A 27538-nucleotide genomic window follows, 5' to 3' on the forward strand; every position below is an offset into this window, starting at 1 on the left:
CATGGCAGACTGGATTTTGTGCTGCGCCTCTGTGGAGGACGGACCGTTGCATTGAGAGAAATAATGCGGAATATTTCCCCACCTATTAGGTGTTAAAGCATAAAATACAAGATGAAGAAGCAATTCAATCGGATGCGACAGCTCGCCAACCAAACGGTGGGAAGGTAAGCGAAGCCTCTTAATGCGCTATTCTCGCCAAGTCAAAGGGAAAATAAACCCCTTTTATCGCCCCATTAGGGTGTGAATGAAAACCACGAGGATTTCATCTTCCTAATTTGCTATTTCTTATAGATATATAGCCTATACGTGATCGGTGGTATTTCAGGGGAGCAGAAAATTAGCCCCATGTTCAAAACGCCCTCAGTGTACCAATGCGTAATATCCACTGGAATATGCTACCGCATAGGCAGCGTGTAGGCGCATTGCCCCAGTAGCTACAGTACAGCCTGCCCACGGAAATACATTAAAAATAGAAAAATGCAGTGTAGCACACCTTCACGCCGTTAAGTGCCCATATTTAATGACAAAATGTCAGATCTGGAGTGTAACATATATATATATATATATATATATATATATATATATATATATATATATATATATATATATATATATATATATATATATATATGTTGCGAAATTATGCGGTGGTCAAAATTACCTCTTGCCACCCAACCTGTCAATAGGTGAACGTGATCCAGACGGATGCGGTGTGGGCTGCGACTTGAGGGAAAAATAGGAAAAGGCGCAATGTTTTTAGTACGCAGTAATATCAGCTGTGAGGAGGAAAGCGTCTATAGGTGTGTGCTTGGAAGTCTAGTCTGATCTGGCATTTGTTTAATGATGGTTTTTTTGGAAAATAGTAAAACATTCTTCCTTCTTGAAAAGCCGGTTTTCTCATTCCACTTTCACTATAACGGGAAAATGAGAAGTTAATGTGGTATTCAAGTGTTCATCTTTCTGTACTTAAGCCTCATCTGGGTATCTCTGAAGCCCCTTCTCACCTCAAGGAGTGGGTGTTTTTTGACCTTTTATACAGGTCCATGGGCTTATCAACTCCCCCCTCCTTCTGCCTTCAGGGAGAGCAGCTTGTCAAGCAGCATAGGCCAGAAGGTGTTTTCTGCTCAGCACAGGGGGATTAGGACCAGGAGACTGGGTCATTATTACTACAAGGCTGTGTGAGTGGCATGCTCTCAGAAGGAGGGATGCACCTTGCAGGCTGTGTTTTAGCCATCATTATCATCTGGAGGTGCAGACTGCTTTCTCTTGCTGCAGTCTTTTCTTTTTTTTCTGTCACAGTGTGACTCAGTGTGTGTTTGCATTCATATATGTATGTGAGGGGGCAGTCACGTTTCAGGCTTTCATTTGTGCAGTAAGACAGGGAACTTTACTGTTGTGTTTGTGTGGTTGCATCCTCTCACACAGCCTTTTTGAATGCATTCATTTGAGGTTGTGGATGTAAGTGAGGTTATGGGTCTTATGCTCTGCTTGTTTATAATTATGAGAGTGGCAACATAGTGAGAAGTTCTTGCTTGTATTACAAAGATACAAACGAATAGTAACATTGTGTTTTAAAGCAAATTATTGGTTCCTCGTGCATTTGTCTGCAAGGTTTGTGTTACATAAATTTTGTCATAAGAGGGTCCCACTCTGTCTATATGTATGCAGCCCAGAAAAATTGCAGACTAAGGTTCCCAGCTATGCAATGTCCTGGATTAATCTCCCATTCAGAAAAAAAAAACACTCCAGAAAACTAAGATGATAAACAGAAGAGCAACGCAAGCACTTATTCTGAGGAGAAACTTTGCAGGATCTCTACAAGACCAGTTACCCATGCATAGGAAGCTTCGGCACAGCTAACCCAATGTGTAATCCAAATGGAACCGCATCAGCAGAAGTCCCAAAAGGCTTACATATGCTGAAGCAGAAACCATGAATTGGGCATTATCAAACCTACGCCTCAGCTGTTCTTGACTACAGTTCACGGGCAGAACTCTCAAACCCTCAAATAGACAGAGAATTAAAAACAAAATCACAACTGTCTATTATATCATATGGATGTGCATCTTTTAACACCAAATTTTATTTGAGTTTTGGAATAAGATAAGAAGTTACCAGTCTGAGACTCAAAGGTCAAGAACCAAAGCTCTAACATCTTTATCAACCTGGAATATACTAAAGCGAACATTCACTGTTTGGAGGGATTTTTTGTTCCTGACTTGTGTCGTTGGTGTTTTTGGATGTAAAGAGCCTGAAAAGTTACTCAGCCCCAAAAACACTTATTTGTGTCCACAGCCTGGTCCTTTCAGGAAAAAGACCAATAAAGAGATGTGTGATAAAAACAAGTAGTTTCTGACAGAAGTGAGTCAACCATGTACAATCTAAGAAGAGAAAATGTGCTGCTTTGAATATTAAAGCATATAAATTAGACCTCACAACATGCTGTGAACCATAATTTATAACTGAAGGTTTCATTGTCATGCATAAAAGTTAATATTTCTACATTAATATTTTGTGGTACTCTAACAAACAAACAAACAAAAAAAAAGCAAAAAGAAAGATCAAGTGAAATTCTCGTCATGTTTCATTGTATTCTCAATTGGTATGTTTTGAGCGCTATAATCTTCTTCCTCACTGATCCTAATGGACTCAAAGTGGAGTTATGCTGAAACACAACTGTAACGCTACGTTGGAACAGCTCATGCACATATTTAACTATGACTATATATATGACTATATATATATATATATATATACATATTTAACTATGACTATATATATATATATATATATATATATATATATATATATATATATATATATATATATATATGCAAATTATGCCTTATTAATGCAAATTAATAAGGCATTCTGATGCATGTGTTCACAGACAAACAAAAAAGAACATTCAAATCACATTTCATTCTACTATCATCCTGTTTTTACTTTGCTTTGCACTTGAGCTCATTCTCCCCAAAGTCACACAACCATGTGTTGAAAGAAATCAAGATTTTGTCTGTTACTATTGAAGTTCTTCTGTGGTTTTCTACCTTTTGTCCTACCACACGATTAAAAACAGTCCTCTTGCTGGAAGGATCAACGTGACAAATCAGGAGAAATGGTTAATAACTGCACCAGTAACAGATGCTTCTGGTTTACTATTCTGCTGACTCAAGCTTCAACTATCTTCAAACTGGAACAGAGCTGCACTGCTGGTTTGACCCTTTGACCTGTGTGAACCTCAGCAGCCTCTGTGGAGAGCACCGTTGGACAATTTCAGTGTGATCTAGTTATTGATTCATGGAATGTACTGGTATCTCTGTAGTGACACGTCTTTTATGTGTGCATTGAATCTTTCATCTTGTGGTAGACAGTGACGGGTGGGGGTGGGCTGGCAGTCAGGTGTGCTGTGTCAGCAGCCCTCTTGCTCTTCAAGTCTGCTCCTACTAACGCCTGCCTGAGTGAGATCCATGTCATGTGATCACCAGTTTGACCAATTGTCTCTGCAGAACAAGACCATATGGTGAAGGGTGTGCAGCCATGCATACTGTATAACTGAATGCAGTGAGTTATGGAACTGTGGGAGACACAACAGTGGGCTTAGCTCTGCAAAGTGGTGGAAACTGCTTGGTTTCATTTTGTTGTTTTAAACTCAGACTTTAAGAGAAGCATGAGTGCTTAAAGTTTTTTTTGTACTATATACTGAAACATACTGAAGAAGCAAGAAAAAGATGGTTCAGACAGCTTTCTCCCTCCATTTCTCTTGACCTATTTTTCTATTCCCATCTCACGTTCTTATCTAGGTCTAGGACAGCATGTTAAAAGTTTCCATGATGCTATTAGTTGAAAAATGTTGCAGTCTAAAATCAGAATTTTTTTCATTAAAGTAATTTTATCATCAATTCTGCTGTCTTCACCCTATATCGTGACTAGTCATGCAAGTGCTAGAGAGTTTGTCACCGACTTGGAAAATGTTGGGGGTTTTTTTATATTTCAGCAAAAAATGTGACTAAAACATCATCAGATTTGCTCAAAAATCTTTTAGTCTTTGATTTACAAGAGTAGTTTAAATGGTAAGACTGTGAATAGTTGTTTGCATTTGCCAGTGTGGTTTTGATTATCTGCACCTAAAACAACATTATCTTGCTGAAGGACTCACTTTTTATTCAGATGAATTTAGCGCAGATATGTTGCTGTCTTGACCATGCCTTTCGCCAAGTAACTGCTGGAATAGGCTCCAGCTCTCCTGCAACCCTGAATCAGAGTAAATTGTTCAGAAGAGAGATGGGTTGATGTTTCTGCTTTGTTTGAGCACAAATCTTCAGATAACAAAGAAGTACTTATTAACTTATTTGTTTGGGTGGTGGAGGTGTAAATCATTGAGTTTTCATTCTCATTTATACTTAATTCATTGTGACACAATTGATTTCATCAGTTTGGCAGGCTTTAATAATGTTTTTTGCAGGCCTGCATCCTTCAGACAAAGATCATTGTCTCATCACCTGCATGCCCCATCTTTGATAGAGAGGTTATTCTTTTTTTTTCTTTTTTTTAACTATTAGATATTTTGCACCTGGAAAAATCTTGCTTAAATTCTGAGGGTAATAGTGTTAAATATCATCCATTTGAATATTTGTCTGCCTTTGGTTGAAGTCTTTACCAGCCTCATGAGTGTCAACACAGTTTCTTATGAGATCCTCAGCATATTCTCTTTATTCTGCAGTATGATACGCTTCTCTATGCAAACTGACCAAACTTTGTCATCTGTCTCACATGTATATTGTATATAATATCCTCCGCGGATAAATGACCAATTTAGATTTTTTCATTTACCTTGATTCTGAATTTTACTTTAAGAACTAATCAATGTATAACATATAATTATCTATTAAATTATGCAAAAACATAGAAAAATCTGGGCAAATCACAAACTTTAAAGCACTCATATATCCCTAACCCCTGCCATTTTCACACCCTGCACAAGTTTGATGTTCACCAGTAGCTCTGTGACAAATGCATTCTTCCTGTTTGTGCCTTTAGGATAAGCTCAATCGCTCAGCACTCCACAATCCAATTATCAGAAAATGGCAGCCATTTGTGGGCTGTAGATGCTTTTTTTTCTCTCTGCATTTTCTCACTCGAGGTTCCTGTTTCTCTTCTGCTGCACTATGTGAATGTATTACAGATCAGCTTGCATGCTCTCTCTATCAGATTTTAAGTGATATACAGAAAATGCTGTAAAGTGGATTGTAGGAAGACAAAGACCACACAAAATATTTACCTATGTTCTTTGTTTCACTGTTACATTATATTCATTCATTACTTCTTTAATGCTGACTTTCCATGATTTTGTACCATATTCCTGAATATTTGCAGAATATAGTACAGTGCACATTTTTTTTACATGAAACATAACTAAGATTTACTTAAATGCTGTCTACAATTCATGATTTAACAGAGAAGAAAACAGTAGAGATCTTAGAGCATTCCGGTTTCTCTCTGCAGCTCACTTTTGGGTCCACCTTTTTACCCTTTCTGGGTGTTTTCATGGTTAAATTTTGACTGAGATCACCGTATTTTAAGTGTCATGGTGACAAAAAATAGTTGATCCATTATTTTTGGACTGAATTGTGGAACTTTATTCCTTCCTGTTGCTAGAATACGATGTTCATGTTGATAACCCTCCCATAACCCCATCAGTGCCTTTCAGAGACAGCATACTACAGGGTAGGGTTGTGAAAAAGAGCCTTTGTCAAGGGGCCATTTTGGCCATCAAAAGACAGATGATGTCATATCTAACAGAAGCACTGTTTCTTCCATTTAATGTTGTTGATCCCCTCAAAAGCCAATTAAAGCAACCCTGTACTGCTGTTGAATCACATCCACACTATTACTGTATATCAAAACCCCATGCAAAATAACATGACATTCAGATATCTAAGGGGGCAATCTTTGTTCCATCCAAATTTAAGTCTCATTTAGTCTCTGTTAACTTACTGCTTAGTGAAGTAGGTATGATTTATCCGTGTATGATTTATGTCAACATGCTTGCCGTTTGTCCCGAGTGTCAAGGTTGACTCGGTCTATTGCACATCATGTCATCCAAAACAGGAAGAGAACGCATGGCCAAACTGAGATGATTCAAGTTAGTATAGAGCAGGGCTGCCCAAATGAAATGGGTTCAACAGCGAGGGATGTTCTCCACAGTGAGTAATTCATTTGAGCCAGGTGTGCTGGAGCAGGGATGCATTGAAAACAAGCAGGACTTTGGCCCTAGCAGGACTAAACTGTAAAGCTTGATGTAGCTGTTTTTTTCATCCAAGAACTAAAACAGGCTACCAAAAGATCTGTTCTTTTTTTTTTTATCTCAAAGCATGCAGATTGTTGGTTTTTGTTAGAGTATATTTACAATGATTGATTTAGCATAACTTGTCAAAAATGGTAAAACTGATTGAATTGGAGTTAATCTTTAATCTTTATATAAAGAAAATCAAAGTGTTAAGTTCCTTTTCCAAATGTTAAATGGATTACAGCTTACAAGGATTGACTACTGTAACACAATAATAAATAATTATAGGTTATAACTAGACTGGACTGGCATTGTTTTTTTAAATAACTCATAAGGAGACGGGTGACTCCCTGTCAACATGCCCACTTCCTTCCATTCAGGAATGCCAGCAGGTTAAAAAAAAAGAAGAAAAAAAACAGGAAGCACTAATCCACAACTAACAGTTTCCTGTTTTGTTTACCTTTTATTGCGATAACTTTCTCACATGTCATATACTCATTATTTTATTCTTGCTATAGAAGATGATTTTATATAAAGTAAAGGCATAATGCTTCATTTGCTTTCGTTGCCTAGAAACACTCATTTGGTATTAGCTGTTTCATCACGTTTCATTTGCCAGATGCCATGTTAAATTTTCAAAGTGGTGATGATATTGGCCGGTTTTTATTAAATGACTATTTATGTTGCTTTTGGGTTTCTTTAATTTTTTTCCTTTTTTTCTTTTTTGTTAATTTACATTGTCATCATTTGTGTGCAGTGTATGTGACTTAGGCAGAAAGCAGGTGTACAAATACAGTTAAGTCTCAGTGCAGAGTGCCTTTTGTGGAAATTGATCACCATGAGTAAAGTTATTAGAGATAACTCACTGCTTGTGTTTCCAGTGAAACGTTACAGAATGCTGCAGGCTCTCTGGCCATATGTGCTTTTTGTGTGTGTGCGTATACATGCTTGTGTGCATGTGTGTGTTCACTCCCCTCACATTTATTCTTGCATACTTGACAGAACTGTGACCTAGTTTGCTGGACAACTACAGTAAGTGGGTTTTTCTGTTTTAGTGGCCTCGTCTCCCATCAGCCCCCTCTGCCTTCCAGTAGTGGGAGAAATTGGAGTGAGCTTCTTGATCTGTGACAGCAGTTTGGAGAACACAAGAGGTGTTCATATGGGAAATATTTAGACAGAATCTCAAACATGAACATGCTGCGTATTTGCCTGCATGTAAGTGTGGCTGATGGCGGATCTCATGCCAGCGCTTCAGGCCATGTTGAGTCCATTGAGGCCCAGGGCCACCATTCTGCTCCGCTACCCTCTCCTCTCCGCCCTCACAGAATCATGAATCTAGCATTGCTCTCCCAGGCCTCAGCAGGAGCACCTTTCTACATTAGGAGTGTGAACAATCCAGAGCACAAAAGCTTTCTTTTTGTCAAGAGCAATCTCAGATCCTCTGCAGCTGACAGTTGGTTTGCTGCAAATACAATGTGCTCAATAGTATGAATGTTATTTTGTGCACATATCACCTATGTCAACATGGATTATTCAAGCTTTCATAAACCATGCACAGTGCTAGGAGGCTGTAGATGCAGCTGTCCAACATTAACATATCTCTAGACAGAAATATTTATAATAAAAGATATGTTTTATATGGAATGTGCAGCTGAAATGGTCAGGTGGGTATTTGGTGCACATCTTGACTCCAGCTTAATGGAATTTCAGTGACTCGGGATGTCCCAAATGCACAGTAAAACTGCATTTCTTCCTTCACGCTCAAGCCCAGATGTGATCTACAGACTCGAATCTTCTTTGCCCTTTGTTAATGCTGTCACCAGAGGTGGAGAAGGAGATATGCATGTAAAGTGTTCCATGTTGTCTGTGTAAATATTGTCTTATCTAATTTAGTCACAATGCTCATTTATGTTCATGTTGCATAGCTGGTTATTATTATCACTGTGTCATATCATGTATTTATTTTTATTTAAACACATTAGGACAGAAATAAAAAAAGAACAAAACCAGTAAAGTAAGGCAAGCATAAACCAAAAGTAAGACAAAGGTGATCATAACAATATTCATGCTCAGAAAGAAGCAGGAAGATGCACAAACTTATTTATTCTGATCCATTCTCACTATTAATAAACAATTGTTAGTATTACTTCCTGTTTAGATATGGACCATATCATGATTGCAGTTTTTTTAATATATATTTCTATCTATATAAACCCAGTAAAATAACCAAAATATATACTTATTTACAAATACAATCACATATATATATCAATATACATACACATGTCTACCTAAAGAAGTAGTACGTGAAGCTCCAATCAAAGTCTTTCCTGTTTCCTGTATCTTAAAAACAAAAAAAAAAACATTCATGAATCATTCCTGACTCCACAAACTGAGACACAGAATCGTTTTAAAGTTGTACAGACACAAAGTTGTTTAAAGTTTCAAACCCATCTCAAATGACAGCTCCCTTCTCTTTTGGAAGAAGGGGGAAATTGGGGAGTGATTTGTTTATTGTCTTACACATAATGTGTGGAGTATGAAATGGAACCAGATCTAAATTGTGAAATTTTCAATGTTAAGAAAAGTGGATTTGTGGGATGTCTGTAGCCAGTGTTATGGATATTTCTTATGGCTCTTTATTGAAGTATAAATAATGATGAAAACTAACATTTATATGTATTACCCCAGACTTTTACACAGCAAATTAAATAAGGTGAAACTAAAAAAGAAGAAGAAAAGATGTAGAATGAATTGTGGTCAAGAATGTATCTCGTTTTATTCAGCGCTGCTGAAATGTTTCTTGAAGTTTTGCTATAACCATGTTTAACATGTCATTTTCAGTGCATTTTGCCATTTATTATTGCTCCAACAAATTTACATTCATGCATACATACATATATATGTATGTGTATATATATATATATATATATATATATATATATATATATATATATATATATATATATATATATATATATATATATATATATATATATATGTATGTATATTCGATATTTGAAAAGTTTGAATAGATTTGATACCCCCACCCCAAATACTGTATTGGGCCAAGTACTGTCATCTGAGGAACTCCAAACACGCTGATGTTAATCCTCCCAGCTGTTCTTTATACAACATCCACCTGGTACTGATCCAACAATGTTAAAATTTATTGATGAATATTCTGATTAATCAAGCAAGAGTTTGAGAGGATTTATTTTGTCTGATGCTAAATTTCAGCATTATGAAATAAATGAATCAGCTTGTATATCTATATACGTCTGTGCATGTGTTTGTTTATCTATGCCTGCTAGTATTTAGTCATCGGCAGCTCGAGGTAAAGGAATGTCTACATTGTGGCAGATGGCTGGCATAAACCTGGCAGTGTCTTCCTCCCTCTCCATGAGCACACCGCCCACATGGCTGCCAACTCTCCCACGTGTTTACTTTCCTCCAAGGGCTCAATCTGCACACTGTTTGCTGAGAGGACTAACACTCCTCACCTCAAATTTCTCCCACAGGTTTTAGCTTTAGATCAGGGTCTTTAGGAGCAAGTAACTCCAATATTCCAAGAGTGCGCAATTCTGTTTATTTCTCTGTGTCTTCACGAGCCAATTATGTTTTATTCTGCGCTCCCAAGAGGAAATGCCTCAGACTGAAAGCAAACATTGTCATTGAACAGGACAGAGCTCTTTTTGAAGCTAGGGGTCCAATCTGTTTGATGTCTGAGTCATAATAGCAAAATGTCTGACAGAGATTAAAATTTCTGTTCCCTTGTTTTAAAAAATCAAATTCTCTTTGCAGTTTATAAGCATTCTCCCCCACTCTTTTAGTTTTCATTGCATTTTGCTCAGTCAGTAGAGTTCCTGACACAAGCAGAGCGCAGACAGCCTCACAGGTAAGGTGCTCCATCTCCCTTTTACTGTAGGTTCATTGTTGTCATTTGCTGCAAAGCGGAGCTTCAGAGATTGTTAGGGTGGTGGAGTGTTTCGACAAAACCGCGCCAAACTTTCTAGCTCTGCTTTGGTTATTTTTGTCCTCCTTTGTCATGTAATCAGCAATCTGCGATCACACTTGTCCCCACTAATCGTGCCAAAAATCTCAAGCTTTGCTATCATTCTCCTGTTCTCTCTTAGGCATGCACGCAGACATTTCCTGTATTTTTCCTCATAGCTCAGTGGGTAGAGCAGTTTTCCAAGAGACTGGCGTGATTAGATCCATTTGTACATGGTTTGACCCAGTTCCCATGGCTCCATGTTCACATTTTGGCACTGATGCTAATAACTGACATCATTAAAAGCGCAGCTCTTAGTTGTTTGTGACAATGTATGGAATATAAATGAGCAGCTGTATCTTTGTATTAATATGAATTTAGTTTATGACATTGTTAGACTGTAATTTAGTAGGCCTGTTTTGGTCAAACTCGATGACTGATAAACTGCAAATAATAGAAAATAAACCAAGGTCTCTTCCATTCTTTTCATAAAGATAAGTTCACATTCATTATGTGCTATTGTGTGATTGACATGTTTCAGGCACAATCACAGGAAGAGCCCGTGCAGACAGGAAGTAGTAGTTCAGAGAGAGTGCTGCAGGTGTGGTTTTGTCCCATTTTGAGACGTCATTCTTCCCAGTCTCCCTTGTCAGCCTCGAGTCATTTTATGAGGAGGAAGAGAATGTCATCAACCTCTTCAATCCTATGAATGTTCCTTTTCTGTGTATTGTACACTTTCTCTTTTGCAGAGAATATTAAAAATATAACCCAAAAAAGAATATGCTTTTCTTAGGAATTTCTTTGCCAGAACAAAATTTTCTTGATGGATCCAACGGTGTGTTTAGTTGAAATGAAAGTATTCTTGCACAAAAAAGGACTGAAGTCTTTACGTATAACCTGTCTGAACTGAGCTGATGCCATGTATTTGTGACTTCCAGTCTTCCAGTGGTTTGCTCTTTTCTGAACTAATGGCACATTCACTTGTCTGGCTGGGTAGTTTTATCTGCTTCATCGGCACTGCAGCTCTGTCCTCTTACAGATTTCAGCTCAGTACTAGTCATGCAGAGGGAATGGAATGCATCTCAGTGGGTGCTGACATATTTGAATCAATGATATTAATATGCCGTTCTGTATTTTTTTGTGATCATAACTGAAAGAGACAGTCTTCAAACTGTCGTATACTAAGGGAGAGGTTTATGGCCCTCTTATTTTGGAGCAGTGCCATACCAATAATGTGAATGAACCTGCTATTTCTGATTAAAATGAGCAGTTTAGCAAAGATTCATGTGGTGTTTGTTACATACATAAAATGACCATTAAAAATGATCTCATATATCCTCATTAACATCCAAAGTACTGCATTAAATGTAATTTCTTCAAGTTTTCTCCATGAGACGATGTTGTTATCTAAATCCAGATATATCTTATGTCTACATGTGTGGGGAAAAAAAGGAATCCATTATATTCTGGTGTGCAAGTTTGAAGGTGACTTTTAATATTCTGCATGTAGTTCATGAGTTAACAGGATCAGGTTTATATGAAAAATGCTAACTTGAGCTAGCATTAGCCCATGCTTATCGATGCTGTTCATGAATATCTTGTTTTATGCTTTTGTCTTTGCAGGGCAGAAAAAACAGAGGTGCTGAGTGAAGATCTGTTACAGGTATGTGTGAATTTGGGGTTATAGTGGACAACAGCATCAGTCATCTGTGCCTAACAAATTACAATTTAGTTTTTTTTCTCAAGCTGTTTTAAAATAATGCATGTGAAGGATTTTGAACAGGGTTATGATGACTGTGGGATTGTTGTGAAGCTTTGAACCTTATCAAACACCAAACATAATAGCAAATGTCTGCCATATCATACCAGTTCACAAGAAAGGTTTTTTGCTGCCAAAAAGCAAAAAATACTATAAAACTAAATACTAATCTTTGCTAAATATAATCAAATAAAAAGGTCCATATTTCTATCTACTGGCTTTTAGAATTATATATACAAAAGAAAGGAAAACAAATATTATTTGTATGTAAGGAGATAATGTATTTATCCTGATTATGAATGAAGAAGACAGTAGTAGGTAGTAGGTACTGATTTATGACTGCCTGAGAAATTATAGATGAGTTGTAAGTTCAGGGATCGGTCTGTGAATGTGCATCCGTGTGTCTGGGAGTATTCCAAGACTTTTTGTGTGTGTGTCTGTGTATGTTTTTATTAAGGTGGAGAAACGTCTGGATCTTGTCAAGCAGGTGACACACAGCACACACAAGAAGCTAGCTGCTTGCCTGCAGGGTCAGCAGGGGACTGACACAGAGAAGCGATCTGTCAAGTCACCTTCTGTGAGTAAATGTCTGTCAGACACTGGAAACCGATGGAAACCAGCTTGATGCAAGGTGATAATGTCTTAGTAACATTATTTCTCTCTGCTGTCAGAAAAAACTACCGCTCACAATCTTGGCACAATGCATGGAGGAAGGTGCTGCAGTGTTGGGAGACGACTCTCTCCTGGGGTAAATAACTACTTCACTCATAGACCTGCACTCACAAACTTCCAATATGCACATTAACAAACACACACTGACATAAGGTCATCTTTAATTATTGATTTTGCGATTGAATTCTTCTCTGCCCCGATTACCCTTGTCTACATTTTAATTGCATTTGATTACCAACGACTTTGTGTGGGGCTGCCATCCAACAGAAAGATGCTGAAGCTGTGTGGGGACACAGAAGAAAAACTGGCCCAGGAGCTTCTTCAGTTTGAGTTCCAGATAGAGAGAGATGTGGTGGAGCCTCTCTATGTCCTCGCCGAGGTGAGCTGGCACCATTATTTTTAGCCCTAATTAAGTCACAACGTCCCCCTAAAATGATAGAAAAGACCACAATTGATCTGTTCTGGACTGACTTCCAAATATTCTTTGGTAGGTGGACATTCCCAACATCCAGAAGCAGAGAAAGCACTTAGCTAAACTTGTCCTGGACATGGATTCAGCGCGAACAAGGTGAAGACCATTTCTGTTCTCTTAATCTAAGGGGGAAAAAAAACGTGAATGTTTTTGATGTTTATGCAAGAAACATAATATATCCAATGCATTTTTTTTTGATTGCACATAGATATCAGCAGTCATCCAAGTCATCCAGTCATCCCAGCACTCTGCAACCTGGCACCAAGTCGGAATCCCTGAGAGAAGAGATGGAGGAGGCAGCAAATCGGATGGAGATTTGCAGAGTGAGTCACCAACCAGAGCAAATCATTTATTATGCTCTGGTTGGTACTTCTTTTTGCTATCCTGTTGAGTTATAACCCTCCTGCATGCATCAGACATAATTGGACCATGCTGCCAAGATATTACTCCTACGACATTACTCCTAAAAGATGCTTTTTCCCCTCAATTTTCAGGATCAGTTGTCAGCAGATATGTACAATTTTGTGGCCAAAGAAATAGACTATGCAAATTACTTTCAGACAGTAAGTACTGTATCATTACCACTTTAATCTCAGTGTAAAAGTATATCACTTTTCAATTTCATGCAAAAACATCACATTTTAGCTAGTTTAACTGTTCCTATTGTAGATTATCTGATAATATTATATCCTTCTATTGACACACTCTTGTCATAGTTTGATTGTGTTAATGAGTTCTTATCCTTCTTTACTCTGAAGCTGATAGAAACACAGGCAGAATATCACAGGAAGTCACTGGAAATTCTGCACAGTGTCCTGCCCCAGATTAAGGCTCATCAAGGTGAGTCATGCACTGTTTATATGTGGAGGTGTGTGAGGAGAGATGTGATATTTCCTGTTTCTGCACCCTGAGCAATATCATAATGACATGTAACAGAGATGTTAAAAGCCAGATGTGTCACACAACAACCACATTATGCAATCATCATGTAAGTTATTCTAAGTACAGCAAGGCGAGCTTAAGCTTCAGCTTCATATATTTTCATGATAAATACCAAATAGCATTAAAACTTTGTGCAAATACCCTCCAAAGCAAGATGACAGCTGTGATGCGGAGGTGTTATTGTGTCTGTGTGTGATTCTTGCTGTGATATTGTGTTGCAGAGGCGTGGGTGGAGAAGCCATCATTTGGCAAGTCTCTGGAGGAACACCTGAATATTAGTGGGAGAGAGATTGCCTTTCCCATAGAAGCCTGCGTCACCATGCTGTTAGAGTGTGGCATGCAAGAGGAGGTACAGGAAGCAAGCACAAACACAAAACCTGCACATTTTGAGTTATTTCTTTTTTTTCTGTATTGTTTACTGCAAAATGAGTTCAAATGTGTGCTGGACAAATAAAACATAATTTTCTCACATTATTTCTTACCTGACACTGTCAGATGTTCAGGGCATCTTAAAACTGATAGGTTATGTAATTCCTTTGTGGCATCTACAGGGCCTCTTTAGAGTGGCTCCATCAGCCTCTAAACTGAAGAAGCTTAAAGCCTCCCTGGACTGTGGAGTTCTTGATGTGCAGGAGTACTCCTCCGACCCACACGCCATTGCAGGTGAACTACACCCACACATATGTTCAAAACCTACAGTATTGCCATGACAACAATCCCTACACTCAGTCATTGTTAGTGAGCAAGAAAAGCGTTAATACTTCTATGCTGATTAGAGGATTTTCTGTTCTTTATTTGATTGAGTATTTTAAATAGATTTTATACATATCAGAATAGGCTTTGTTGTCATGTCAGTTAGAAAATCTAGATCCCTTAGACAGCTAAGGAGTCTTCATCAGCTCTTCCCTTCACTGTTCTTTTCCCAGTCTGCCTGCTCAGATATTTCAGTCTATTACACACATTAGTATGAAATCTGTGTTGAGTAATGTGAATCTGGCAGCTGCACTAACTGCAAGGGCCTGCTAGAGGGGACTGAAAATATAGGGCATGGCCTCACCAGGGCTCTGAAGAGAGAAAAACAACCCTTCCACTTCTCCCAAAAAGCTGACCAATTTACTTATTATTTTATCCTCGCCTTGCTTTTGTCGCCCACAGGGGCACTGAAATCATACCTCCGTGAGCTCCCCGAGCCGTTAATGACTACTGAACTTTATGATGAATGGATTCAGGCCTCCAAGTGAGTTGGTATTATTTTGTTTATAAATTTATTTTTTGAGTCATGCCATTGCCAGTGATAAAAAGTGGAAAATATTGCAAAGTTTTCATACACAGGCAAACAACTTTTTTTTTTTCAGTATTCAAGATATGGACAAGAGACTACAAGCTTTAATGGCAGTGTGTGAGAAACTCCCCACAGACAACTTGAATAACTTCAGGTGATTTGTTTTTATGATTTTCTATCCATTAATTTTATGGATGTATATCATGCATAGTCGTCAAATTTTACATATTAACTCGTCAAACTCAAACCTGAACAATATCATCCAGGTGAAATTACTTGCTTTCAGTCAAGAAAATTTTCAGTTTGCTTTAAAGAGAAGTACAGCAGCAGCAGTTTTTGCTGCAGAAATGCTAGTGTCACCACCAACAGTACAGAAAGTGTATTACTTCTACAGTATCGACATATCTGTCAAGGACTTTTATTGTTGCACCAGCTTCTGGTTGCTGCTCTAACTTTACTTTGCATGTGATAGCCAGTACAGATTAGAAAAGATAAGAAGCATACAACTAAAATAAAGCAGCTCCACTTTCTCCACTTTGCCAGCTGCTAGAACATAAACTGAGTGCTTTTTTTGTAATTTGACAGTGACATGCAGGTATATGATAAATGCAAGTGAGTGTTTTAATGTAGACTCTCTTATTCAAACCCATAGATATCTCATTAAATTTCTAGCCAAGCTGAGTGAGTATCAAGACTCAAATAAGATGACTCCTGGTAACATGGCTATTGTCCTTGGACCTAACCTGCTGTGGACACATACAGAGTCGTATGTATTTCTCGTAAATCCCTGATTCCCTTAAATTTCGTGAATTGAACTGTGCATGAACTAAAAACAGAACAATTAAACTGTCGCATGTTTTTTTTTTTTCAATCTTTCCAGGAACATGACAGAGATGATGACCACTGTGTCCCTACAGATTGTTGGCATCATTGAACCCATCATTCAGCATGCTGACTGGTTCTTCCCTGGAGGTGGGAATAACATTACTATGTATGTAATATCGTAATTAGGCTGGGGATTTAATTACTTTATCCATCTTTCACAACTGTGCCTACGGAATATAAGTGGATTTAAAAAAAATAAATAAATCTTGTCAGTGACAGCTTATAATTTGTTCAAATAAACTTACTTAGTTCAGTCCTATTCCCTTTTGCTTAGATTTATATCACTATGATATTTTGTGTTTTTATTGAGTTTTACTGCTTACTTTTTACAAACAATGCAATTAAAATACACTATATATGTTTGCAACAATATAATAATATGAAATGATAATATGACAAAAACATACATAAAGATTCAATAGGCCTTGCACTTTGCATACCTTATACATTATTCCCTGATGACTGAAGTTTGCCCACAATTATTCATTGTTTTTCCAAAATGTTCCTTCTTTACTGGGGGGTGGCAGGTGCTCCTGCCTGGGTGCTTCCTTTGCTCTGGGCTCGGGCAGTACTTTCTGCTTTGGCTGCCTGGGCTCTGTGTATGGTGGGCCTGTTGGGCCCGGGCACCTTGGGTTCCCTCCCCGACACACACGGTGTGTGTGCGTTTACTCTTTTTTTTTTTTCGCATATCGTATTATTACTCCGCTTTATATATCTTGTTGTACTGTAACACTGTAGTATTTTTTACTCTTTTTGCAAATACTGTGTTTTTAGCAGCTAGAAACACTTTTCTCTTCTTTTTTTTTCTTTTCTTTTCCTCTTCCCTTTTTTTCTTTCCTCTCATTTTTTCTCTTTTCTCTTTTTCTTTTCCCCTGTCAGGTCCAGCTCTGCCATATCAAGTCTTATGATGATTTCGATAAAAATAATAAACATATTCAGAATATCAAGGACAGCAATATACATGACATGTCTCCCTTGATAGAGCAAATCTGTCTAGCAAAATATGACCCACATATTGCTGTACTGTATGCTGTGATGCTGGTCAGGACAGGTTAAAAAAAAAATATTTGGCCGTGGAAAACTGAGAACAGCACAGATCTTTTAAATTCCTGAAGACACACAGGGTCCGCTGCACCGCTGCAAGGTGATGTCAGAGCCCCTGAGAGATCTGGAGTTTCATCACAAACTAACTGATTAAATATTATTTAATATGGTTGAAACTATATGATAAATATTTTATCTGCAGTGACTGATTTTAACTAACAATCTCAGTAGAACATGAACATATTACAGTACTGAGATGGGGAGGGATCGGGAGACTTTTTTTTCTTTAGCCCTTTTCTACTCTGGTTATTGTTCAACCGATGGTCTAAATTAACCTGAAAAAATAAAATAACTTAAAAACTGGCAGATTAGATACATTCAGTAACCATGGGTTGCTGTTTGACATAGGCTTTTCAGATATTCTTTCTGCTTTCTGTTTTGTTCGTTTGTCACTAACATTTCTGTTGCCACAGTTACCAACTGGCGTTTGAGCCAGAGCAATGATTAAGAATTATTCGGCTATTTCACGGAACTTTTTTTTTTAACCGGTGTCCTATATCACTTTTTATTGGACACCATGCAACCAATCAGAATCAAGTATTCACCCAGACCATAGTATAAGAAATGTTGTTACTTCAATATCACTGATATTAGTGACATACAGATACACGTTGAAATAAAGTATATAAATTAAAAGAGAGTAAATGAATTAGAAATATAATTTTCCAAACCAATATTTCAAATGTTAATATGTGTACATAAACCTGTGGAAGCAAACAAATGATTAAAATCCAGATACATCAGGAAGACTTGTTAAACAAAACACTTCAAGAAAATAATGACACATGCAGTGATTTTTCCAAAACTTTGTAGTCCTCCTAAATGGGCAACCTCTCAATGGACAGATCACTTTATGCTGTTTATGCGAAACTTGTTACACTACTATTTTACCTATGCCTCTAGCTCATTCCTGCACTATGGATACTCTCCTGGCTTTCCATCTTCTGCCACATTAATGCTAATTTAACCCCAACTTCTATTTGTCAGCTTTAGTTAGGACTGATTGATCAGCCCAAAAAAGTCAAACATGACTAATGCAATAAAGCATTTTCTATAGAAATTCATATTTTCCTTCATACCTGGATAAAAATATTATCGCCTTTCAACTTCGTAGATTCATTTCTAGAGTAGTTGCACTTCTATAATATTCACATGTATATGCTGATAGTTTGTCTGCTTCTGCTACAGAGATTGAATTCAACTTGACAGGCAGCTATGGCAGCCCAATCCACACCAACCACAACTCCAACTACAGCTCCATGCCCTCACCAGACATGGACCAATCTGATCGCAAGCAGCAGCAGCACGACCAGAGCCGCCGCCCACTTAGCGTCGCCACTGACAACATGATGCTGGAGTTTTACAAGAAAGATGGGTATGATGCCAAGCACTCATTTGCTGCCAACCTTTCACTCTCCTTACATCCCTCTTTCACTCTCTCCTGCCCACGCCTCTTTGCAAGCAGCTGATATTGGATTTTTTAGCACTCACAAATAAAACAATCTTATACAAACTGTGATCTTCAGTCCAATACATCAGAAGCCTTCACCAATCATTCCAGCACAAAACAACAACCCCCTTTATCAGTATTCATCAAGAGGAGGCTGAATAGCTTGACTGGCATTGTCTCTATGGTAACAGGTCCGTGATGGAGAACTACTGGTTACATCTTTTTTTCTAAAGAAAAATTACTCTGGTGCTATCTTCCAATCCTCCCACACCCAGCTCCTCTACAGTCTGGCTAGCACGTCACCTGGCCTGAGTCATTCATCCAGCTGGTGGAAAATAACCACAGAAGAAAAAAAAATGTCCCCATCACATTTATTTCTAAAATGAAAAAAAAAGGTTTTAAAACTGCAGCAATGCAATATATGCTGACAGAAAATATATTCTATATATTCAAAATAATTAGCAAATGAATAAATGGCTCTCAGTAGCAGTGCATTCTGGTAATGTTCACCTCTTTTATCCACGTCAGATACTGTGAGTAACCGAGTAGTGTTATTGCCAATTTGAATTTTATTTAATTTATTTGCATGGGACAACGCAGGTAATAAACATTGCATGAAATGTGAATGTCAACACAAAGATAAGGCAAATTTCCATCCATTGTCCCCAAAATATGTTGAAAGAAGAAACGGGATAGTAATGCAGTAGTTTAAAAAAATAAAAACAGTGACAGTTTAAATTATTAAGACAATGTCAAAGAAGTATTAAAAGTTTATATAAGAGTAATGTTGGATAATGAACAAAGACACTGCTTCCCTTAGACATACATTACAATACACCTATACATACAATACATATCCAAACACACCCACATAGGGAACCACCCCACAAAAAACCACATTGTGGTTTAGTAAAAGATGTCTTGTGATCTGATGTCCCTCTTTCCCTCTCTTCTCCCCTACTAACGCAGCATTAGGAAGATACAAAGGTATTGTATCGTTCCTTTTTTCCCCACTGTGTTTTCCTAACAACCCCTGTTCACTTTCTAACAGTGTGGTTATCTTCATGCATAACTCTGGCCATTTGTTTGTCTGCAGTATGGGCGTCCGGGTTATGGATACCTCCTGGGTTTCTCGCAAGGGTTCATCTACATTGGCACGCAAGACCTCCTCCACACCTCCAGGCATACAGGGGCCCGGTTCTCCTGCAGACACTCTCATCCCCGAACAGCCTGGGGAGCTTGTCATCTCTCCGTCGGCCACACCACCACCTGGAGAAAGGGTTTGGTAAGTTCCCATGGAGATGCTGTACCCCTTCTTCCTCATGCATCTACTTCTCATCCTTCTTGTCATCACCATCATCATTACCATCAACAAACCCGATTGAGTGTGATCTGTAATCTACATTTGTACTCTTTTGAGTACAATTATCTTTATCAACATATCTATACCTCATTCTGTTTTATTATTATTATTTCCCACTTGCATATTTTTAGTGTCCCGTTGGCCTCTTTATCAGGTCGACATTGTTGTGGGTGACTTTAATTCTTTTATTTGACTGAACAAGTTTAGTTCAAGTTCTGTGTAGAAGTTGTATATCTGTACATGTCACTAAGCTTCAATCTGCAAGTCTTTGCAAGCATGCTCATATATCCAGTATGTCACTGTTGCAGCTTGGCTTCATCCCCGTTAGTCATGAATGTTTTTTTTTTTTTTCTCTTGACACTTTCACAATTTCATCATATTTATCACATATAAACACATGAATAATCACCTCATGACACTGGCTCTGCCTGTGTGGCAGGCAACAGATAATATGGCTTATGGCTTGGCTAGCTTTCCACTCATTTCCTGTGGCTCTTTCAGCCATTGAAAGGGTTTTGTGTCTGTTTCACACTGCCCTGGGCTGACTGCAGGACCTGGGATGCAAACGAGTCATATAGGATTAGACCAGATAGGGTTTCCATATCCAGTGAGGAGATATTCAGCTCAGCTCGACAATATTGTAAGCTGCAGACCAACACTTTGGCTTTAGAGAAAGATCCTCAGAGCTCTATGCAGTGTGCAGACACAAGGTGATCACAGAGGAAGTCCTACACACTATTCTTTTCCTTTGGCAATAAAACGTTCTTTTCTTTGCTGTTTCTTTGTGCTTGTCTTTGTATTTGCACTGAGCTGACTGTGTGCTAAGCTTGGTGCCCACCGCTACGCTAAAACACAGTTTATTTCCCTTTTTTTTTTTTAACCCTGTTTTTGGACCAGTATCACACTAACACACCTTAATCATCAAAACAGCTTATCCTTTATCGCTCCAATACGTTTCCCTGTTCAGTCACTAGAGCTGTTTTATTTGTGCTGTCTATTCTTTCAATATCTACAGCTCAGACAACGTGTCGCCCAATCGGCCGGACACTTCTCATGCCCACCCACCCCCTGGGGAGGACCGGCCACCTCCCCCTTACCCCACCTCCTCATGTAACGCTGCCCCCCACCACTTCTATCCCAAACCCCCACCCTGTGCTCGCCCTGTGGCACCAGGTCCCGAGTCCCAGCCCCCCGGCTCCCCCCCAGCCCCACTGCGTTGGTCAGGCTTCACTCCTCCAGCCCCTCCTCCTTCGTCCTCTTCCTCTTCTTCCTCTTCGTCACTTGACATCAATTCAAACCCCAAACCTAGCTGTCTGCACTTCCCCAAGCACAGTCCACCTGGTGACATGTCGCATGTCCCCCCTCCCGACACAAATGCTTCACCACTCTACGTCAAAACCCCTTTGGTACTAACCCGCCATGACCAGACCCTTGGCAACCCCCCTAGCCTCCCTTCGTCCGCGCCCCCGCCCCCACCGTGGGCTGCCTGTCCATGTGCCCGAGAGAGAGGACCCCCCAGGCTGACTAGGTAAATACAACACACCCATGGCCATGATGGATGCTTCAGTGAGTGGCAGCTGTATTTTTCCTCTAGCTCGCTGGCTCATGTTTGCTTCTTGCTTTCGTGTTTTCCCCCTCCCTTTTCAAGTGACACATCTTATGATTCTGTAGCATTCAGGTTGGCTGGGGATGCCTGTCATGCAGGTAGCCTAGCAACCAAGGATGTTACAGGCTTGCGCAGTACAGGCGAATGCTTGTTTTGAAAAGGTGGTAACACATGGAAAATGCAGCAAATGGCTTTAAAACATGTTTATTTAAACATTTGCAGCAGTTGGTTTTTTTTTGTTTGTTTGTTTTTTATAACTGACAGATGAAAAGGATTTTTCTTATTTGTCAAACAGTTTAATACAAGTTTTTATATGGCCCAGTGATCAGTGCAGTGCAGTATTATTCTCCTACAGCATGTGCATCTTTCAAGACCAGTGTTCTGAGTTTCTCTGGCATCTTCCTGACTCACAAGTCTTTGGTGTTACAATCACATGGGACAGCGTGAATCATTATGACATATCTGTCAGCTTGCTTGACAACATTCCTTACGTTTAGAGCCTCCAGAACGTGCCTCTTGGATGGTTTATTTGTTAAAGACACATCACTCAGACAACATCAGTTTTACATTTAAGGACATGAGATGTCACTACTGGCCTGAAAGATTGAGGGATTTTGTGTACAGCACAAGTTCATTTGAAGGCTGATATAGTTCAGAAAATGCAACTCAAAAAACTAGCATCTTGTGAAAAAACCCAGAGCATGTCTAGTTTAAAATAATTAGTCACAATAAAATAGGATAAAACTAATTTAAAAACACCATATTTAAAATGTTTGAGTAATGATAGGGGATTAAAAGATGCTCCCTGAAATTTTGTTGGCACAACTGAGGCTGCATATCCATGTGTTCTTTTTATTTACTTTAGGGCTAAATTATCTTATTGGAATTCATGCTTCAATTTGAGACATGCACTGATCAGCCACACCAAATAAAGTCACTGACAGGCAAAGTAAGCAACACTGCTCATTTTATTCCCATGTGATACAAAAAAAACTGCATCTCTACATTTACATGGATTTTACTCTGACATGACCTTATCTAAATAGTTTTGCAAGATATCCTTTAAACTTGGTTTTAAAAACATAATAAACATTGTCCATTTGTGTCACTTTGACATGATGAGGATAAAAGTTGGAATTTTCTCTATCAAATTAGTTTAATGAAAAAAAAATAATAATAACAGTGTTCTATATTATTGTAAGACTCTTCAGGCACAAAAGGTTGCGTTCAAGGCTCCTACATGACTAAGTTTTTCCATTTTTTCACTTTACATTTCATAAAAATGTCCCAAATGGTACCCAAATCTGAAATGTCCAATACAAAAACCATAATGGGGTCAGAGGGAATAATGGTGGCATTGCACCCCAAATTGTCATGTTATAGAACAGAGTCCCTACTTTCTCCAAGATCCTCTCATTTTTTTACTTTTTGGTCACATTTTATTAGTGACAAACATGATTAGTTTTTTAGATTTTGATAATAAAAATATAAAGCGGATTAGATATATAATAAAACACTTAACTAGGCTTAAATATAAATAAATACGTGGTTAAATGTTTGCATCATGTGGCCTTAATGATTCCCCTTATAAGACGTCTGGCAATGAAAAATGTCCCTTTCTCAGAATTTCTGCACCTTCATTGCGACCTTACTACACTTCAGACAAACATGCGTAAACAACTTTCTCAGCTTACTGAGAGGGAAATGTGTAATAATGATTTTGTCTCTGATGAAAAGCCCATGTGTGGAAAGATTCAGGGAATTATGTAAAGAAAAGGAACCAAAGAATTTGGGGTTTTTGGTCAAGTCAAGCTCTAAGTGACATTTAACTTGTTTTTACATTTGTTTGCTCTGTCTTTTAGTTTATAACTTTTTATTCAAAAAATGTTATGCTGAGTGTAATTTTACAACAGTGTAACACTCGCATGATGGTGATGATGGTGGTAGTGACTGTGATGACACTGAGGTAATGTACAACTTGTGGTTTAAGAAAAAAAAGTCTAGTTTTTACTGAAAGGCTGCTTCAAATGTGTGACACATACTAACGCATGTTTGTTTGCATGTTTTCTGTTTTTTAGTACACTGAAGAGTAAAGAGCTTTCCCCTGTAATTGGACACAAAGGCATTCAGGTGGCAGGTCCAACAGTGCCCCCCAGCAGCAGCCCTCAGAGCAGCAGCCAGTCACCCCATTCCACAGAACAGAGTCCGCACACCCTGCGCAAAGGTCAGTACCTCTTGAGCTACAGTGACTTTCTTGATTTTAAAACTTTATGTACATCAAACTGATATCAAAATGACCTCATCACCATCTTCTTGGTCTTGTCTTTCCACAGGCTCCAAGAAGTTGGCCCCTATTCCTCCCAAGGTCCCTTACGTCCAGTCTGGAGGGATGTCTGACCAGTCTACAGGTCAACCATCACCAGTCAGCCTTTCCCCAACACCTCCTAGCACCCCTTCCCCTTATGGATTGACCTGTCCTCCAGGGCAAGTACCGCCATCCTCCCCGGGACAGACTCCACTTGGGGCACCCCACTCCCTTTCATCAGCACCCTCTTTGACAGGAACACTCACCAAGTCACGACCTGGCCCTAAACCCAGGCAGAGACCCAATCTGCCACCTCCTCAGCCACCCACAGCTCCCCCGGGACTCTCTAGCCCAGCCATGGCCCCGGTACCCCAGCCTCTGGAGCAGGGCCTCCTGGATGGACTGTCTCCTGGAGAGAGCATGTCTACAGGTAAACATCAGCCCTTTGCAACAACACCCCCACCGACACCACAGGTGGGGCTGCAGCGGCCCTCTCTCAGACTCGCTGTGGCTCTGTCTAATGGAGATGGTGGAAGAGTATAGGACCCTATAGGACCGTAGATATAGACAATTCCTGCCCCCCTTCCCAAATGACTGTCCCCCCCCAAAAAAATGCTTGAATGAAAAAAGTTGCCTTTTAGACACAGATGCCTGAGAATGATGCAATGTAAATAGTAGCATTTTTGTGGTACTGTAGTGAGCAGATACCTTTGTATTCATTGCTTGTGTTATGTGATGATGTTTCTGGGTAATGTGTGGAAACATCAGAGAAGCATAGCCCGTCCTGCTTGTATGGAAGTTGCCATTAGATTCATCATGTGCTCTCTGTTTATCTGTGTTACCCAGACCCCCAAGCGGCAGAGGTAGGTCAGAGGCTTGCACAGTTCGCACCAGACAGGTGTCTTTTACTGTGAACAGGCGTGGAAACATAGCCATATAACCCCCCCCCCCCCCCACATTATATTCACAGTATGATGTTCTGATGATGAGGTTTTCTGTCAATAATATACCAGTCATTCTTCTACTTTGTTATATTTATCATTCTCTTGTTCCCCCCTTGCTACTATTGTGTACTTTGCAGCTGTGTGAGGCCAGGGATTCAGTGTGGGCTAAGTGTGAGGGGGACATTTAGGGTAAGCCAGACCGCCCCCGCCCCATGCACTCCATCTCACTGCCTGGCCTCGTACTGTGGATGCCTCTGGGGTCTCCTGCAGCCTGCCTCAAACACACCCACCTGTACTTCTCAATCAGACCATTTCTCCTCTTGGCAGCTTGGCATTATTGTCTCTTTGCGCTTTGTTGTAGTTCAAACAATAATGCATGGCTTAAGGACTTCCCAGAGTGCACCACACTGCGTTCACATTGCAGACACCATCGCTTCCAAAGGTTCATCTTGAAGCCCCCCTCCGCCCTTTCCTTTTGTTCCCCATGCTGGCAGACATCCCCCTCTAACAATCCTGCCATTTTTATCTGGGGTCGACAGGTAACCCCCTCTCTTCTTTTGGCAGGTTCATCGCTTCTTATAACCTCTGCTTTCTCTTACTACACTGCCACGCTCCATCTCATTCCTACACAGGAAGTAGTCATCAGTCTATTTGGACCTTCCAGTAAATGGAGCAGCAAATTACATTACTGTATTTTCAGCAAATACTATGTGCAGTTCTCATGAGATTTCCATTCTTACTTTAAGCCACTTGGTGTCTTGGTGCCATTTTTTTTCCACAGAGTTCCACACACATCTTGTTGCCTCTGTGTTGGTATAACTGGCCATTGTTGTAGATGTGTAATGTGTCAATGTGCAGTCATTTTGACCTGTTATTGTATTTATCTTACTGAATATACCTTGCTGTTGTCTCAAAAGACACAAAAAGCTGTGACATGCAACACTTGTTGCTGCCAAGTTTGTTGGTATGACTAATAGCACACTGAAAACATCCCTGTGTAGAATGTGAAGCACATGTAATCTACTGATTCCTTCAATCAGGGCAAACATCAAATGCCACGAACCATGAGTTCAGACTCAAAACGATTAATATTATTTCTGCTCTCTTCCATTTTTACACCTCATTCTCATCATTTTTATTCCCCCCTCTCCTCTTCCTGTCACTCATCAACAACATTTCCCACTATTCTGCTCATTATACTCACTTTTCCCATCATGCTCACCATTAGATATCTTCAATTATGAAATCCCCTCCATCAATGTCAATCTGGACAGCCTCATCGATGAGTTCAGCGGTGCCCCCTGCAGGAGGTCCCTGGCAGTGACAGATTCTCCAGAGGGGGACGCTGTGTCTGAGGAGGAGCCCCAGAGCACCATTCTATGACCTTTGACCTTGAGGCATCATTTACCAGCACCCCAATGGCTAAACATGCTCTTAACTGTCGCCAGCAAGGCCTGAAGGAAACACTAACTGGCTTCACCAATGCCCACCTGAAACCAGAACATGAACCCTCCCTCACATCTGCTGCAGGCTGCAAAGAAACTCGTCCTTTACAACTGCTCGCTATTACAGTAATGTGACTACAAAAAAGAACAAACAAAACAAAACAAACAAAACAAAAAAGTACAAACAAAACAAAAAAAACACCAAAATGCCATAGTGGAGGAACAGCTGCCTTTAAGTGGAAAGACTGGAATCTAGATAAGTATTACATTAAAAGATTTTTTTCATTGAGGGTTTTTTATGATTATTTTTTTGCTTTGCTTTGTCTGTTACTGATGTTTATGCTTTGGTGCATATTGGTCTGTGTTTTTTCTTTAAATTATTTCTTTTTGCCTTATTTAAACATGCAATCAAATTGCAATACGATATTCACAAGTTCCACAAGTTTTGCTTAGGGAAACTCAGAGGCCGACACGGTTAGGAGAAAAACCCATCCTCAGGTTGAAACGGAGACACAAATGGAGAACGTAGTCCGGTTTCATTGCTCACAGGGTATTCAAGCTTTGTGCACATTAGAAACGTGCTGTGCCCTTTGAGACAAGCTTTGCTTACAGGATGAAACAGTTTTATTCCTAATGTCACTCCCACCCTCATCTTTACTTCTCTTCTTCTATCACAAAGTATAACAAAGTTCTTTGTCAGATATTTACCTTTGCATAGGTAAGCTCACTTTAACTCACTTACCAGCACAGAATAAGAAGAATGTGATTGTAATTTAAGCTTTTTTACCTTGCATCTGTTCTTCAGTTCAGAGAAAAGCACCCTGATGTTTTTGCATGATAAGTGGTCAACCTGCTTCAATTCAAGGGGCTCAGAATGGCAGTGCTTTGCTTTGTGTGAGTGTTTTACTTCATTTTCACCTCTGAGCATAAATTTATACCCCACGCCTGTTAAGCTGATACAGCTTGGATGACTACACTGCCTCTAGGTTTGTGTGATTCTCTCGCTTTTAAATTTGTTTCAAGTGC

General features: G+C 39.3%; 1 protein-coding gene across 1 annotated transcript; it reads left to right on the plus strand.

Annotated features, from left to right (window-relative positions):
• Positions 1 to 27167, plus strand: arhgap44a (Rho GTPase activating protein 44a). The gene is made up of 22 exons (XM_079253288.1): positions 1 to 164; positions 11907 to 11946; positions 12500 to 12619; positions 12714 to 12790; positions 12982 to 13093; positions 13206 to 13282; positions 13395 to 13509; positions 13681 to 13749; positions 13945 to 14026; positions 14350 to 14477; positions 14680 to 14791; positions 15284 to 15365; positions 15484 to 15564; positions 16063 to 16176; positions 16291 to 16382; positions 18588 to 18774; positions 19819 to 19836; positions 19946 to 20134; positions 21228 to 21740; positions 23897 to 24042; positions 24152 to 24553; positions 26296 to 27167. The coding sequence occupies exons 1-22, from the start codon at positions 112 to 114 to the stop codon at positions 26448 to 26450; spliced, it is 2964 nt and encodes a 987-aa protein (XP_079109414.1). The 5' UTR covers positions 1 to 111; the 3' UTR covers positions 26451 to 27167.
• Positions 27168 to 27538: the final 371 nt, after the last annotated feature.

This window comes from Telmatherina bonti (assembly GCF_933228915.1).
Source record: "Telmatherina bonti genome assembly, chromosome: 14".
Lineage (NCBI taxonomy): Eukaryota > Metazoa > Chordata > Actinopteri > Atheriniformes > Telmatherinidae > Telmatherina > Telmatherina bonti.

Coding starts and splice junctions, on each gene's coding strand:
- arhgap44a (XM_079253288.1), top strand. CDS start 112: ATGAAGAAGCAATTCAATCGGATGCGACAGCTCGCCAACCAAACGGTG. Junction 165..11,906: donor GCCAACCAAACGGTGGGAAG/GTAAGCGAAGCC, acceptor TTGTCTTTGCAG/GGCAGAAAAAACAGAGGTGC. Junction 14,478..14,679: donor AGTGTGGCATGCAAGAGGAG/GTACAGGAAGCA, acceptor TGGCATCTACAG/GGCCTCTTTAGAGTGGCTCC.